The sequence below is a fragment of the Hydra vulgaris genome, chromosome 02, assembly GCF_038396675.1.
Source record: "Hydra vulgaris chromosome 02, alternate assembly HydraT2T_AEP".
NCBI classification, from domain to species: domain Eukaryota; kingdom Metazoa; phylum Cnidaria; class Hydrozoa; order Anthoathecata; family Hydridae; genus Hydra; species Hydra vulgaris.
In genome coordinates this window covers 61,091,483-61,104,166 of record NC_088921.1, presented here as the reverse complement: position 1 = coordinate 61,104,166, position 12,684 = coordinate 61,091,483, and the positions used below count along the sequence as shown (strand labels likewise).

Sequence of the window (12,684 nt, the reverse complement as noted above, 5' to 3'; positions counted from 1 at the left end):
TACCCCGAGAAAATTTTGCCAACTTACCCCGAAAGCTTTTTTTTCAATAAACAGTCTTTAGATCTTGAAAAACGGCAACTTTGAGAAAAGTTTGACTAGAAATAGTAAAGCAATTGTGACTGAAACTTTTACAATAATTTTTTTTTCATGCGACACACTATTTTCTTTGTAAAGTAAAAAGAAAGCAAAGTTCCAAAAGTTACGTTTTTGTCCAAAAAACACATACATCTTGATATCTCCCATGCGCATGCGCAAATCCTAACAATATTATAGTGAATGATGAAATAGTCAATTAGGAAGGTTCTGTGTAATTTTTGTCACTTTATGATGAAACGCTCTGAAGATAAACGTAGTTCGTCAACTTTTCCTGCTGCCAACTAGCCTTGGTCTCCCCTATAACAAATGCTAAAATTGTATTCTTTAAAAAAAAAGAAAAAAAACGACTAATATTAAAATATTCAAGAAATATCCAAAAAAATATTTAATATCGTTCTATTTGAAAAACTCAAGCCAGAGATTCTAATATCATTAAGTCTAATAGTTTGTTGTTTCCTGGTTATTTATTTGAAATGTTGGTTGATTTATATTTTGAGTTTATTATATTTTGAGTATTTAAAGTCACCACATATACGTAAATTTTTTTTACGTATTATTTTACAATTTTATTTTTTATTTTTCTCACTACAACTAATGATACTCCCACAAAAAATTATTTCAGAAACTGTACAAACCGAGAACCATATTTACTCAATATTGTCATTATGTTAAGGACTGTTAGTCAAATTAAAAGAACTATTGGTTTTATGATTATAAATGCATACTCCATGCCCCCTATTAATCAGTCTGCTTTGTCTGTTCAAGGAATAACTCGGAATACTTGGTGTTAATAATTCAATTTGCCATACTTCACATTTCATAACAATATGTGTTTGCTTAAATTGAAAAAATTGCTACGCTCCCTCGCCACCCCTTTCCATACACCTTGAAATCCGTGTCGTCAGCCCTGCTTTTTATGGTATTTTTAGTTTCAATCTCCTTTCTCCTATGAGAGATTCCAAAAACAATGCTTTCTCACCTTCCAATGTCCTTAGTTAAGGTAATAATTGTCTTGATGGCTTAAAATCTCATTTAAACTAACCTCTCAACACAATCGAGGCATTATTTTTCAAGTTATTTTTAGTTTTATTTTCTTTATCTAAAACTGCAAGACGATTATTCAGATTATTGTTGTTATATATATATATATATATATATATATATATATATATATATATATATATATATATATATATATATATATATATATATATATATATATATATATATATAAATATTTATATATATATATATATATATATATATATATATATATATATATATATATATATATATATATATATATTTAAACAACTTTAAAAAGTATTCTACACAATAGAGTGCTCAATGTTCTTAAAAGAACAGAGCAATTATATATTAGTAGAAAATCACTTAACAAAATTTTTTTCCATTTGACACTGTGTTTCATCAACAAAGATTCATCAGAAATGCATTTCTGATGAATCTTTGTTGATGAAACACAGTGTCAATTGGAAAAAATTTTTGTAAAGTGATTTTCTACTAATATATATATATATATATATATATATATATATATATATATATATATATATATATATATATATATATATATATATATATATATATATATATATGTATATGTTTATATATATAAAGCTGGATATAAAAATATAATAATATCAATAGAATACAGCATAAAGCATAAAAATATTTCTTGTCACATTTTAAATGATGAACTAAATTTGCAAAAAATAGTTTATCTAAAGTCTCTATACTAAAAATAATATATTTCTTCAGTTTAGACAGTCTAAATGTTTTTAACGTTTTTATGGAATAAACTTATTTGTTCTTTTATGATGTTTTATGAACGTTTAATAAACGTTTTTAACTTCCTTGGATGATAAAATCTAATTATAACTAAGCGATGTCTTCGTACTTAAAATTTGCATAAAATACTTAGTTTGGAAAGTTTTACATTTTTGGGGTTGTCGAGAATGAGCTTAACATTACGGATAACCTAAACTTAAAACCATTAGTTTAGACTTCCAAGTATGAAGACCATTATATAATGCTTTATACGCATTATATATAATACGTATGTAAATTTTATAAACGCCTAAAAATACTAATGTAACGGGGCTCAGTGATAAGATAACTTGTCTTCTTTTTGGTCTGGTATAAAACTTAACCGGGAAGTTAATCTATTTCAAAATAAATACTATAATAAAACTCCCCTTAAAATAAGTTAACCTCTGTCGGTATGAGCGCCCGCAAAAGGGATAATAGGGCCCTTACCCCTTTTGATTTTCCTCTAATTTTTATAAGTTTAGAAAAAATGTTTTTGTGTTTGTTCCCAATCGGCGTGCTATAAAAGTTGTTACTACCGTACGGTTGCAAAAGTGTGGCACGGTTTCGGTAAAAAATTACCTTTAGTTGTTTTGATTTTGTTACGTTTTCGGAAAAAACTTAGTTACTTATTTAATCGGTTTCGACAAATTATAGTAATAAGTCAGTTCGAATTAGGTAAAAAATAAAATTATATAATGTATATATATATATATATATATATATATATATATATATATATATATATATATATATATATATATATATATATATATTTTCCACAACTTCACAACTGTTTTATTGCAGTCAAGGTAAAAATATTGTCAAGATTTTTGATAGAGTTTTAACCAAAATGATGCAGCTTTAATAAAATTACTAAAAGAATGAAAAATAATTACAAAAAGACTAAAACCGTACAAATAAGTAACTGAAAGGTTTATTAAAACGCTTTAGTTTTTTTATACTTTTCTTTAACTAAACTATCAATAAAAAAACAAATTCGAATAACAATCACTAGAAAAATTATTACATTGTTATATAATTACTGACTATAAATATCGTTTGCTAATTGATCTATAGCAGCCTCATCCGTCTTACAATTTTAAAAGCAGTATTTCTGGAATTGAAAAACATTATTTGAGAAATTCTTCAGTCAGGCTTAGTATCTTAGTATACTTCATATCATATATGCGGTAGTGGTGTAGTGGTAGAGCGCTCGCTTTGTAAGCGAGAGGTTCCGAGTTCGATTCCCACCACGTCCCTGGTAGTACCGCGCTCAACTTGTTTCTGCGCGCAGCGGCCTTGTTTGTCAAGGTTTGTGTTTCGGGGTTATAGAGTTGAGAGAGGGTGATAACCACAAGCAGCCTCCTCATCTGTAGTGGCCTTCTCGGCTTTGGGGAGGTGAATTATTAAAGAAAAAAAAAAAGAAAAAAGAATATTCCCCTAAATTAAAAGATTTTTTTGCGCACTTTGTATTTTGTTTTCACAATTAATTCAAAAAGAAATTCAAGGTGCCATCATTAGTAATCGTTTTATTAATATAGTACTAATCATTACTAAGTATAACATTTTAATAAATGTGCTAAAAACCATATCAGTTCAGCTTGGCATTATTGTGCTCAACAAGATGCCGAACACTTTGCATATACAATAAGAAATCCAAATAAAGATATTCGTTGTCAGATAGATAATTTAGTAAAAAGAGTTGTTGAAGAAAACAGAAAGAAGTTGAATCCTTTTTTTCTACAATCTTATTTTGCGGAACAAATGATTTTGCCGGAAAAGAAAAAGGGTTTTAGGTGAAAATTCAAAGGACTCACCCCAAAGCCGTTTTTGTTCACTGTGCCTCCGATAGACTCGATCTTATAGCTTATGATCTAAATGATTTGGCAGTGATTCAAATTACTATTGGAACTATAAAACAATTTTTTTCATTTTTTTTGTGAAAGCCAAAAACGAAGATCTTCTCTTCCAAATAATTCTTTTCTCTGTAAGCCTCTCTCCTAATCTTCATCTGTGTGATACAAGGTAGACTAGTAAGTGTAAATGTATTAGAATTTTTTGTAGTAAATTTAAAGATATCTTTTTTCAACTGAACGAATTTTCATAGCATGCAAATGAATGTAATCGACAAGTGGCACATCAGCTTTATTGTTTATTAAAGTTCAGAACAATAATATTTTGTCTCCATTTTATTTTGCACTACTAAGCCTTACTTGAACCAGTTCTCTACAAGCTCTCTACCAGACTCTACAAGTTGTTCAAGTTGATCTTCCAGAAGTCCAACTGCAAGTTCAAAAACTACTTTTAAACTACTTTTAAAGTTCAAAAACTACTTTTAAACAGTTTTATGGGTGTCAGTCATGCCATACTAGTTTTTTAAACTTTACGAGTAAAGCATCATACTTGGGATAGGTTGTATTGATCCACAAGTAATTATATGTTTTGGCTCATTAAAAAGTAAATATTTGTGTTAATCTTATTCTGATTTTAAAAATGTGATAAATTGTTGTTTGATTTATCTACGACATTATAAACATTACTCATCATCATTTTTTTGTTATGTAAAAGTTTGGATGATTATGTCTGACCGTAAATGGGAATTAAAACGATAATTGTTAAAGAAACCCATCTCGTGTACGTTTGACCAGACTAGGATGTTGTACCTTTGACCAACAAAAACTAAAAAAAAAATGTGGCTTTTTCCAAATAGTTTAAATAACTGATTTTATTTTTAAAAATTATTAATACTATTAGTAATACTGAGTATTGTAACTTTGATACGCAAGTCTTTGCAAGATTGTTTTTGCAAGATTAATTTTTCTAATTTTTATTAGACAATTAGGATTGGTTACAAAATAGTTAGATTTATTTTTTTATTGATATATGTTTGGCCAAAAGTTGCTATATAATATATAAAAAGCTAAAATAATAGAGAGGTTTTAACATTGCATGATTTTTTAATAATAACATTTTGGTCAAAGGAACAACGCGCATCAGTCAAAGGTACAATGCACGTGTTGTATCTTTGACCAATTGACTTCTTTTTAAAACGCGGGAAAAAGATACTTCTTGGTTGAATGAAAAAAAATTCCTAAGTATAATTTTTTAGCAAAATATGAGAGAATCTTATATAGTTTGAAAGGGCTAAGTTTACTCAATAGACTATGCAAAAAATGCCTTAAAGCAAAAAGCAGTCAAAGGTACAACAGGTTCCTCTACCGTAGGACGATTGTTTAACACATTGCGTCGCGTAAAAACATGGTTTAGGTCAACAATGTCAAATGACCTGATCTGATTTGTACAAATTTAGCGTACACAGAGACAAAATAAACTGCAACAAAAAAGAGTTTATGGATAAAATAGGTATGTTTGGTATTGATAACCGACGACTTCAGTTTTTGTTTGAGAATATATGACTTTATTTAAATGTTGTAAATACATTTTGTTAATAAAAAATTGATTTTATTATGCCGTTATTTGTCCTAGCCATCTGCATAACATAAAAATAGCTTAGTGCCTTACAACTAAATTAGATACTTTTGTCTTTATTCGAAATGCTTATCAGCGCAGTATATTTATGTTTATAAGTGCTTTTTAATAATTATCATATTTTTTCAAAAAAAAACAAGGGGCTCATATTAAAGATTACAGTGACTTATTGTCATCTTCATCATTTTGAGCCCATGCTTGTTTACTTCTTCATTTTTAATAAAGATCATTAAAAAAAATGTTTATATTTCGTATACAAAAACAATATGCTAAATGGATGTTAACAAAAGATTTCAAGAGCAACATGTAGATAGTTAGATTAATAGGAAGTTTTCACAAGTCTTGGCATCTAACAAAGAACCATATAAATTTTTATTTATCTAAATAAAATTATTATTTTTATCATTACAAAACAATTTTAGGATAACTAAAAAATTTAAAACTTAAATCTTTGGTTTCTCCAGTCTTTACCTACTTGCTATACAAAGACCCCCTTCCCTTATGAACGTACGTACTTCATGGACGGCTCCTTACTTATTATTGCAGAATAGGTACCTAAGTTGTTCTTTTTTTACTTTTGACGTGGGGGCTAGGGGAGGGTCCATCTAAAACCTTTTGAAATAATAATTATCTTTTGCGATTAATATAACAATCTAAAAGACTTTTACATTTTCATATTAACTTTTAAAAAGTTGTATTATTTACAATAATCATAACAAATAAAAACATTTAAATATTTGATAAATAATGTTATTATATTAAAATAAATACATAAATATATTTCAAGTTTTGTAAGTTACTGAGAATATACTACAAAACCCAAAATATATTTTATTGCAACATTTAATTTGTATATGGTTGACAACAACAAAGCAATCAATAACAGTAATTTATCTATTACAATAACTAAAGTCACATTTCTGAGAAAATTTGTCTCTAAGAGATCATCGAAAAGATTTTGCAATGAAGATCAAGACGAAACTACTAGAAATAGACAAAATTTTTAAAAAATAGTTCATTTTTTGGCAAAATATGACCCCGTCCTGCGTGAATCAAACGGAGAAAAAATTCTTTATCTTACTAGTCACCTTCCATTCAAAACAAGTTTATTGAAATTTTTGATGAAAAAAGTTAAAAGAAAAGCCATCCAACAGGTATTAGAAACTAAGTATTGATATTTGACAGCATCCTTAATACTTCTCATGAGATTCATATCAGCAAAGTTTTACGATAGGTGTGGATTAATGGAAACCAAGTGCATGTTGTCGAATCTTTTGTTGATTTTGTTGATACAAAAGGAAAAAATGCTGAGTCTATTTCAACGATGATATTTTAATAATTAGAAAGTGACGGAATGGATATTCAAAATCGAAGAGGACAAGTATACGACAATGTTGCTGTGATATCTGGTTACCTAACTGGTGTTCAGGTGCGTGTTAAGGAAATCAACGGCAAAGAAGAATTCGTTGCATGCACAAATCAATCACAAACTTAGTAGGTGTACCTGTTGCCGTGTATTCTGTTAAATTTTTTAGAACTATGAAGCAGTTATTCAAGTTTTTCTCTTAACTCATCTCTGGAATGTTGTGACTTCCGTCACTGGTCAGAGAGTCAAAAAACATAATGGAAACAAAGAGTGCAAAGAGAGATTCAATACAATTAGCCTCATGAAAAAAAAAATTGCTTAAAATCTTAAATGCTGTGGAGTAATTAATTTATCAAGTTAAATGCAGTTGGTTGCATTTTATTCAGTTTCGTTTATGCGCTTTCTCAGATTGTGGGAGTCGGTCCTTTCGGAAAAAAAAGTTAAACAGATCTACCTTCAAACAAAAGGATTGAACATACAACAATGTGGTATTAAGCTAGAAGTTTTAAAGTTATTTTCAACAGATAAGAGAGATCAATTAGATAATAAAGCTGTCCTTTTTGAATAGTAAAGAACTTGGGATAATCTGAGCATAACTATGATTCATGAATGTATAAAAAAGAGACCGAAGGGGAAGATAAAATCACATAATGCTGCATTGTCACATGTAAATGAGCTGATAAGGGAAATCTTTTTGTCTCTTGACAGAGTGATCCAAAAAATTGTTTCATGATTTTAACAACTTTATGTTCTATATTCCATTCTTACTTTAACAATACTTTTGAAAGTTAAATACGAATTTTAGTTTTACGAGTTATGACCACAATGATATTATAGAAAAAGAAATTCTTCGCTAAAAAGAAAAGACTCAAAAGTTCTAGTTCTGTTGCTGCATCAAAAGACAATACAAAAATTTGGATCGACGGTGGTCTGCTTAAACTCTTGTGGTTCATTCTAAGTTATACTCTTGAAAACTAAGCTCTTTATATCGTTATACTGCAACAAGTTTTTCTAACAACTGCAGTAAGTATGGCTAGTTATAAGAGAAGTTTTTTATAACTAAAATTAATAAAAATTAATTTGCAGTGCAAATCCGATTCTGCCCCGGGCGACATAAACCCATGGAACGCCACTAATTTTTTCTAAACCACAAATACAAATATTTGTATTTTTATTAGTATTTGGAAATGTCGATTTAATATTTTTGTATTTGAATTTGTATTTGATCGAATTTGCTTGACCTCGACAATGCCTAACACACCGTTAGAAGAGAACGTATGGAGAAACCATCATGCCAAACTTTATCAAATGATTTAGAAATGTCGAAAGCAATAGCCTTAACCTCTCTGCATCTATTTAATGCACAATAAAACCTTTCGGTTATTACCGTTAACAAATAAGATTTATCAAATCAAAATTATAAGCAGTAAATATATGTAATATGGAGTGGCGGATCAAGGGGGGGCTAGGGTGGCTATAGCCCCGGGCCCCACAAATATAGGGGCATTATAGCAATAATTGAATGTAACATTTGTACAAATTGCTACAAAAACAATTTCCTTCGGAAAATTAATAATGACTTGAATAATTATATTGTTATTGAAAATGCATTAACGATTGCAATTCTACAATTCTTTTGTACTTCCGCACAAAAGAATTCTTGTGTAAATGCATTTAATAGCTGAAGCTAGTGATCGACCGAAACCGAAATTTGAGCCGAAACCGAAAGTACCGAAATTTCGGTTCAGTGAAGCCATAGCCGAAACCGAAACCGAAATTTCAGCCGAAATTTGAGAAAGAATGTTTAAAATCCCTAAGCCTTTTATGATCACCGAATTAAAGCAAAAAAAACTATTTTACATATATTTAAGCAATCACCATGAAACATACTTTGATAAAAACTATAATATGTCAAGACATTTCAATAATTAAAGGTAATAATTGAAGTATTTTCTTTGCGGAATACTTTTTTTTCATGTTTTCTGGCAAAAGTCTGTTTCTTTCATTTGAAAGAATGTCTTGATTATTGAATATTGCTTTTTCAGTTAGGAGATTGTTTAGAGTAAACGACTTCTTAATGTGATGAAATGTGATGTGATGAAAGTCCGCTTAGTGATTAAAGTTTTGGATTGTGCGATCCACGAGATATTTTCAAATTGCAGATATTGCAAGTTCCGTATTTGAAATCACTAGCTGTCACGGTAAAATGATTCCATAAACCAGTTTTTTATCGATTATTTTCCATTGTAAAATTTAGCACTGAGAAACTTTTGATGAAACTATTGGTTTGGGTTGCTTTACTTAAATGTTAAATCATTTTAAGAATGATTTGAGAATAGTAACTTAAAACTATTATGTAACGTGATTTCAATTAAAATTTCAACAATTGTTATAATTAAAAATTAATTTACTAACAAACAATTACAATTAGGAAACCGTCATGATCCCACTCTAAATTAAAACTTAAAAAAAATCTTATAAAAGCTTCGGTTCATTTCGGTTGCGGTTTGAACCGAAATTTCGGCCGAAACAGGAAAAGTAAAAAAATTGTTGAAGCAGAAACTTCGGTTTCGGCCAAAACTTCGTCCGAAATTTCGGCCGAAGCCGAAAGTTTCCGTTCACTAGCTGAAGCGCTAAATTCGTGAAAAAGAAAAAAAGAACAGTTTAACACTTTTCAGGTTATACAGTTATAATTAAAATGCTGAGAAAATATGAAAGTGGAGCTTCTAAAAGAAGATTGAAGAAAGAGAGAGAGGAAATGGTAGCTAAACTTCCGAAAATGACAAATTTTTTCATCAAACTAAACTAATATGCAATTTCCACAAACTGTAGATAGTAATAAAAACAATGAAAGAAAAGATGAAAACAAAAACACGGAAAATTAGGTAGCCTGCCAAGGTCCTTCAAATGAAATTCAAGAAGTTGAAAGTGTTAAATCTACAATTCATAATAATGAGCTTGACTCAGGTACTCCAATTTTTACTATCTTTAATGACACCTCTAATATCTGCTAAACAAACAATTTACTTTTTAGGCAGTTAATATTTTTATTCTATAAATTGTCACTTATTATTTTTTTATTAGGCTTATTTATGATGATTTTTTTTCCTAGATACCATTCTACGCGAAGACCCTGCTTTATGGCCATTACCATTAAAGAAAAATGAACGTATGAAGTATTTAAACAAGGGGTATGCTTTTTTTCAAAATAAAGACTCTAATTTCGAATCTTCGAAGCGGATGTTCAAAAACCAGTACAGATATTATTCGGTTAAATATTTTGAAAAAGTAACGAATAATGGCGAAAAGTGTGACCGAAAATGGTTTATGTCTTCTGAATCCACTGGATGTGTATTTTGTTATGTTTGCAAGTTTTTTTCAACCGATTACGACAACGTATTTGTCAAAAGTGGCTTTTACAATTGGAAAAAAGCTAAACAAACTATTTTCGGCCACGAAAACAGCAAGGAACATTTTCAATGTATAATTAAGTAGATAGAATTCATAAAACAAATTACTCATGTCGATGAATATATGGTAAGCCAGATTAAAAGGGAATTTAATTATTGGTCTGCAATCTTAAATAGAATAGTAGCGGTTATTCGTTTTTTAGCCGGAAGAGGTTTAGCATTTCGAGGCCATAATGAAGTTATAGGATTGTCAAATAACGGAAATTACTTAGGCATGTTAGAACTATTGACTCAATTTGATCCAGTTTTAAAGCAACACATTGACACTTTTGCAAATAAAGGCAAAGGTAAATTATTTGTCTAAAACTACTTGTGAAGAGCTGATTGATATTACGTCTCAAAAGGTTTTAACGCACATTATTACCGAAATAAAAAAAGCAAAATACTGGGGAATTATTGTAGATTCGACTCCTGATATTTCTCACTTGGATCAACTTTCTGTGATATTTCGTTGTTATCTAAATGGCCACGTGTATGAACGATTTTTTTGTTTTCTACAAATTAAAAACCACGAAGGTAAATCTTTGATTATTGACATTTTAGATCTACTGGAAAGATATAATATTGATATAACCAATTGTCGGGGACAGGCGTACGATAATGCAAGCAATATGTCTGGTAAATATTCTGGATTACAAGCGCGTTTAAAAGAGCGGAGTGAATTAGCTTTTTATATCCCCTGCGCTGGACATTCTTTAAATTTAGTAGGGCAGTGCAGTGTCAATGAGTGCATCAATTCTATCAACTATTTTGGCGTTCTCCAGAGTTTGTATTCATTTTTTGTAGCTTCAACACATAGATGGGATTTATTGAAAAGAAATCATGCTACACTTAAGCGCCTATCAGATACACGATGGTCATGTAGGTCAGATGCTTCAAAAAGTTTAGTAGAAAGTTTTGATGGTATTCATGCAGCGCTATGTCATAAAGCTGAGGGTACAGAAGAAAAATCTGATACTCGTCATGAAGCTTTGTGTTTATTAAATAAGATCACTAAGCTAGAGTTTGCATTCATGGCTGTACTTTGGCATCACATACTTAAGAGGTGTAATGCAGTTAGCAAATTTCTTCAAAAAGTTGAACTAGATTTGCATACAGCAAGCAGTATGTTACTTTCACTAATTGACTTTGTAAAAAACTTACGAAACGACTTTACGAGATTTGAGAATGAATCAAAAAAACTTGGCTCGTTTATTGAAAAAGGCTATTCGGATAAGAACAAAAGAAAGGTAATTAAAAAATTGAGCAACGGAGAAAACCAAGTTGATCCTTTAAGCGTATGCAACAAGTTTGGAGTGAATATATTTTTTGTCATTATTGACAAACTTGTGACACAATTAACTATAAAAAGTAACCACGTAAATAAGTTATTTGGATTTCTATCGAAGCTGTTAACTATTAGTACCATAGAATTGCAAGTTAGCGCGAAAAAAATTGTAGAAGTGTACTCAAATGATTTAGAAGATAGTTTCATATTTGAAATAGAACAATTTGTAACATTATTAAAGTTGTAGCCTCCGGGTTTTTTTCGCATAAAAAAGATAAATCTGAGACACATTGATTCCTCTGCATGTTTTAAATTGGATTGTTGAAACCGATATTATTGATATATTTCCAAATGTTTATATAGCATATCGCATGTTTCTAATTATTCCCATTACAAATTGCGAGGCTAAAAGATCATTCTCTACTCTTAAAAGATTTAAGAACATGATCCAATCAACAATGGTCCATAGTCGCTTAAGTAATATAGCAAGATTAACTATTGAGTCAAAATTATTAGAAACTTTGGATTTCAGCGATGTGGTTGCAGAGTTTGCGGGGAAGAAAAACAGAAAAAAATCACTCAGCTTAATTCAATAAAATAAATATAAAATTTGTATATAAATAAATACCAGTGATAGCGTTTTCAAGAAAGTCTTTGTTTTACTCATTTTTGTCGTTGTTAGTGGAACGGGGCCTCCTACTTTTAAATAGCCCTGGGCCCCGAAAAGTCCTAATCCGCCACTGGTAATATTTAACTATATGTAATATGTAAATATATGTAACTATATAAACTATATAAAACTTTTATTTATTTAGGTGGGAGCTCAAAGTGTTTAAGCCCCCGGTTAGTTGATTTCGCCATACTTTAAAGTATTTTAATTTCCGTGTTTAATTTTATTTAACTATACATATATATACATATATATATATATATATATATATATATATATATATATATATATATATATATATATATATATATATATATATATATATATATATATGTATAGCACTCTGTTTGTAGGGTACACTAACATAATTTATATATATATGTATATATATATATATAGTTAAATAAAATTAAACACGGAAATTAAAATACTTTAAAGTATGGCGAAATCAACTAACCGGGGGCTTAAACACTTTGAGGTCCCACCTAAATAAATA

General features: G+C 29.3%; 1 protein-coding gene across 1 annotated transcript; it reads left to right on the top strand.

Moving 5' to 3' along the window:
- The first annotated feature begins 6,769 nt into the window (after nucleotides 1–6,769).
- LOC136076209 (zinc finger MYM-type protein 1-like) lies at nucleotides 6,770–11,765 on the top strand. The gene is made up of 6 exons (XM_065789683.1): nucleotides 6,770–6,909; nucleotides 7,960–8,056; nucleotides 9,667–9,748; nucleotides 9,894–10,262; nucleotides 10,395–10,538; nucleotides 10,654–11,765. Exons 1-6 carry the CDS (start codon nucleotides 6,770–6,772, stop codon nucleotides 11,763–11,765), a joined length of 1,944 nt encoding a protein of 647 aa, XP_065645755.1.
- The last annotated feature ends 919 nt before the right edge of the window (nucleotides 11,766–12,684 follow it).

What these genes read in the sequence shown, in the direction of transcription:
- LOC136076209 (XM_065789683.1), top strand. Translation starts at nt 6,770, where the DNA reads ATGGATATTCAAAATCGAAGAGGACAAGTATACGACAATGTTGCTGTG. An exon ending in ACAAATCAATCACAAACTTA is followed by an intron (nt 6,910 to 7,959) that starts GTAGGTGTACCT and finishes TATTTTTATTAG; the next exon opens with TATTTGGAAATGTCGATTTA. An exon ending in ACACACCGTTAGAAGAGAAC is followed by an intron (nt 8,057 to 9,666) that starts GTATGGAGAAAC and finishes ACGGAAAATTAG; the next exon opens with GTAGCCTGCCAAGGTCCTTC.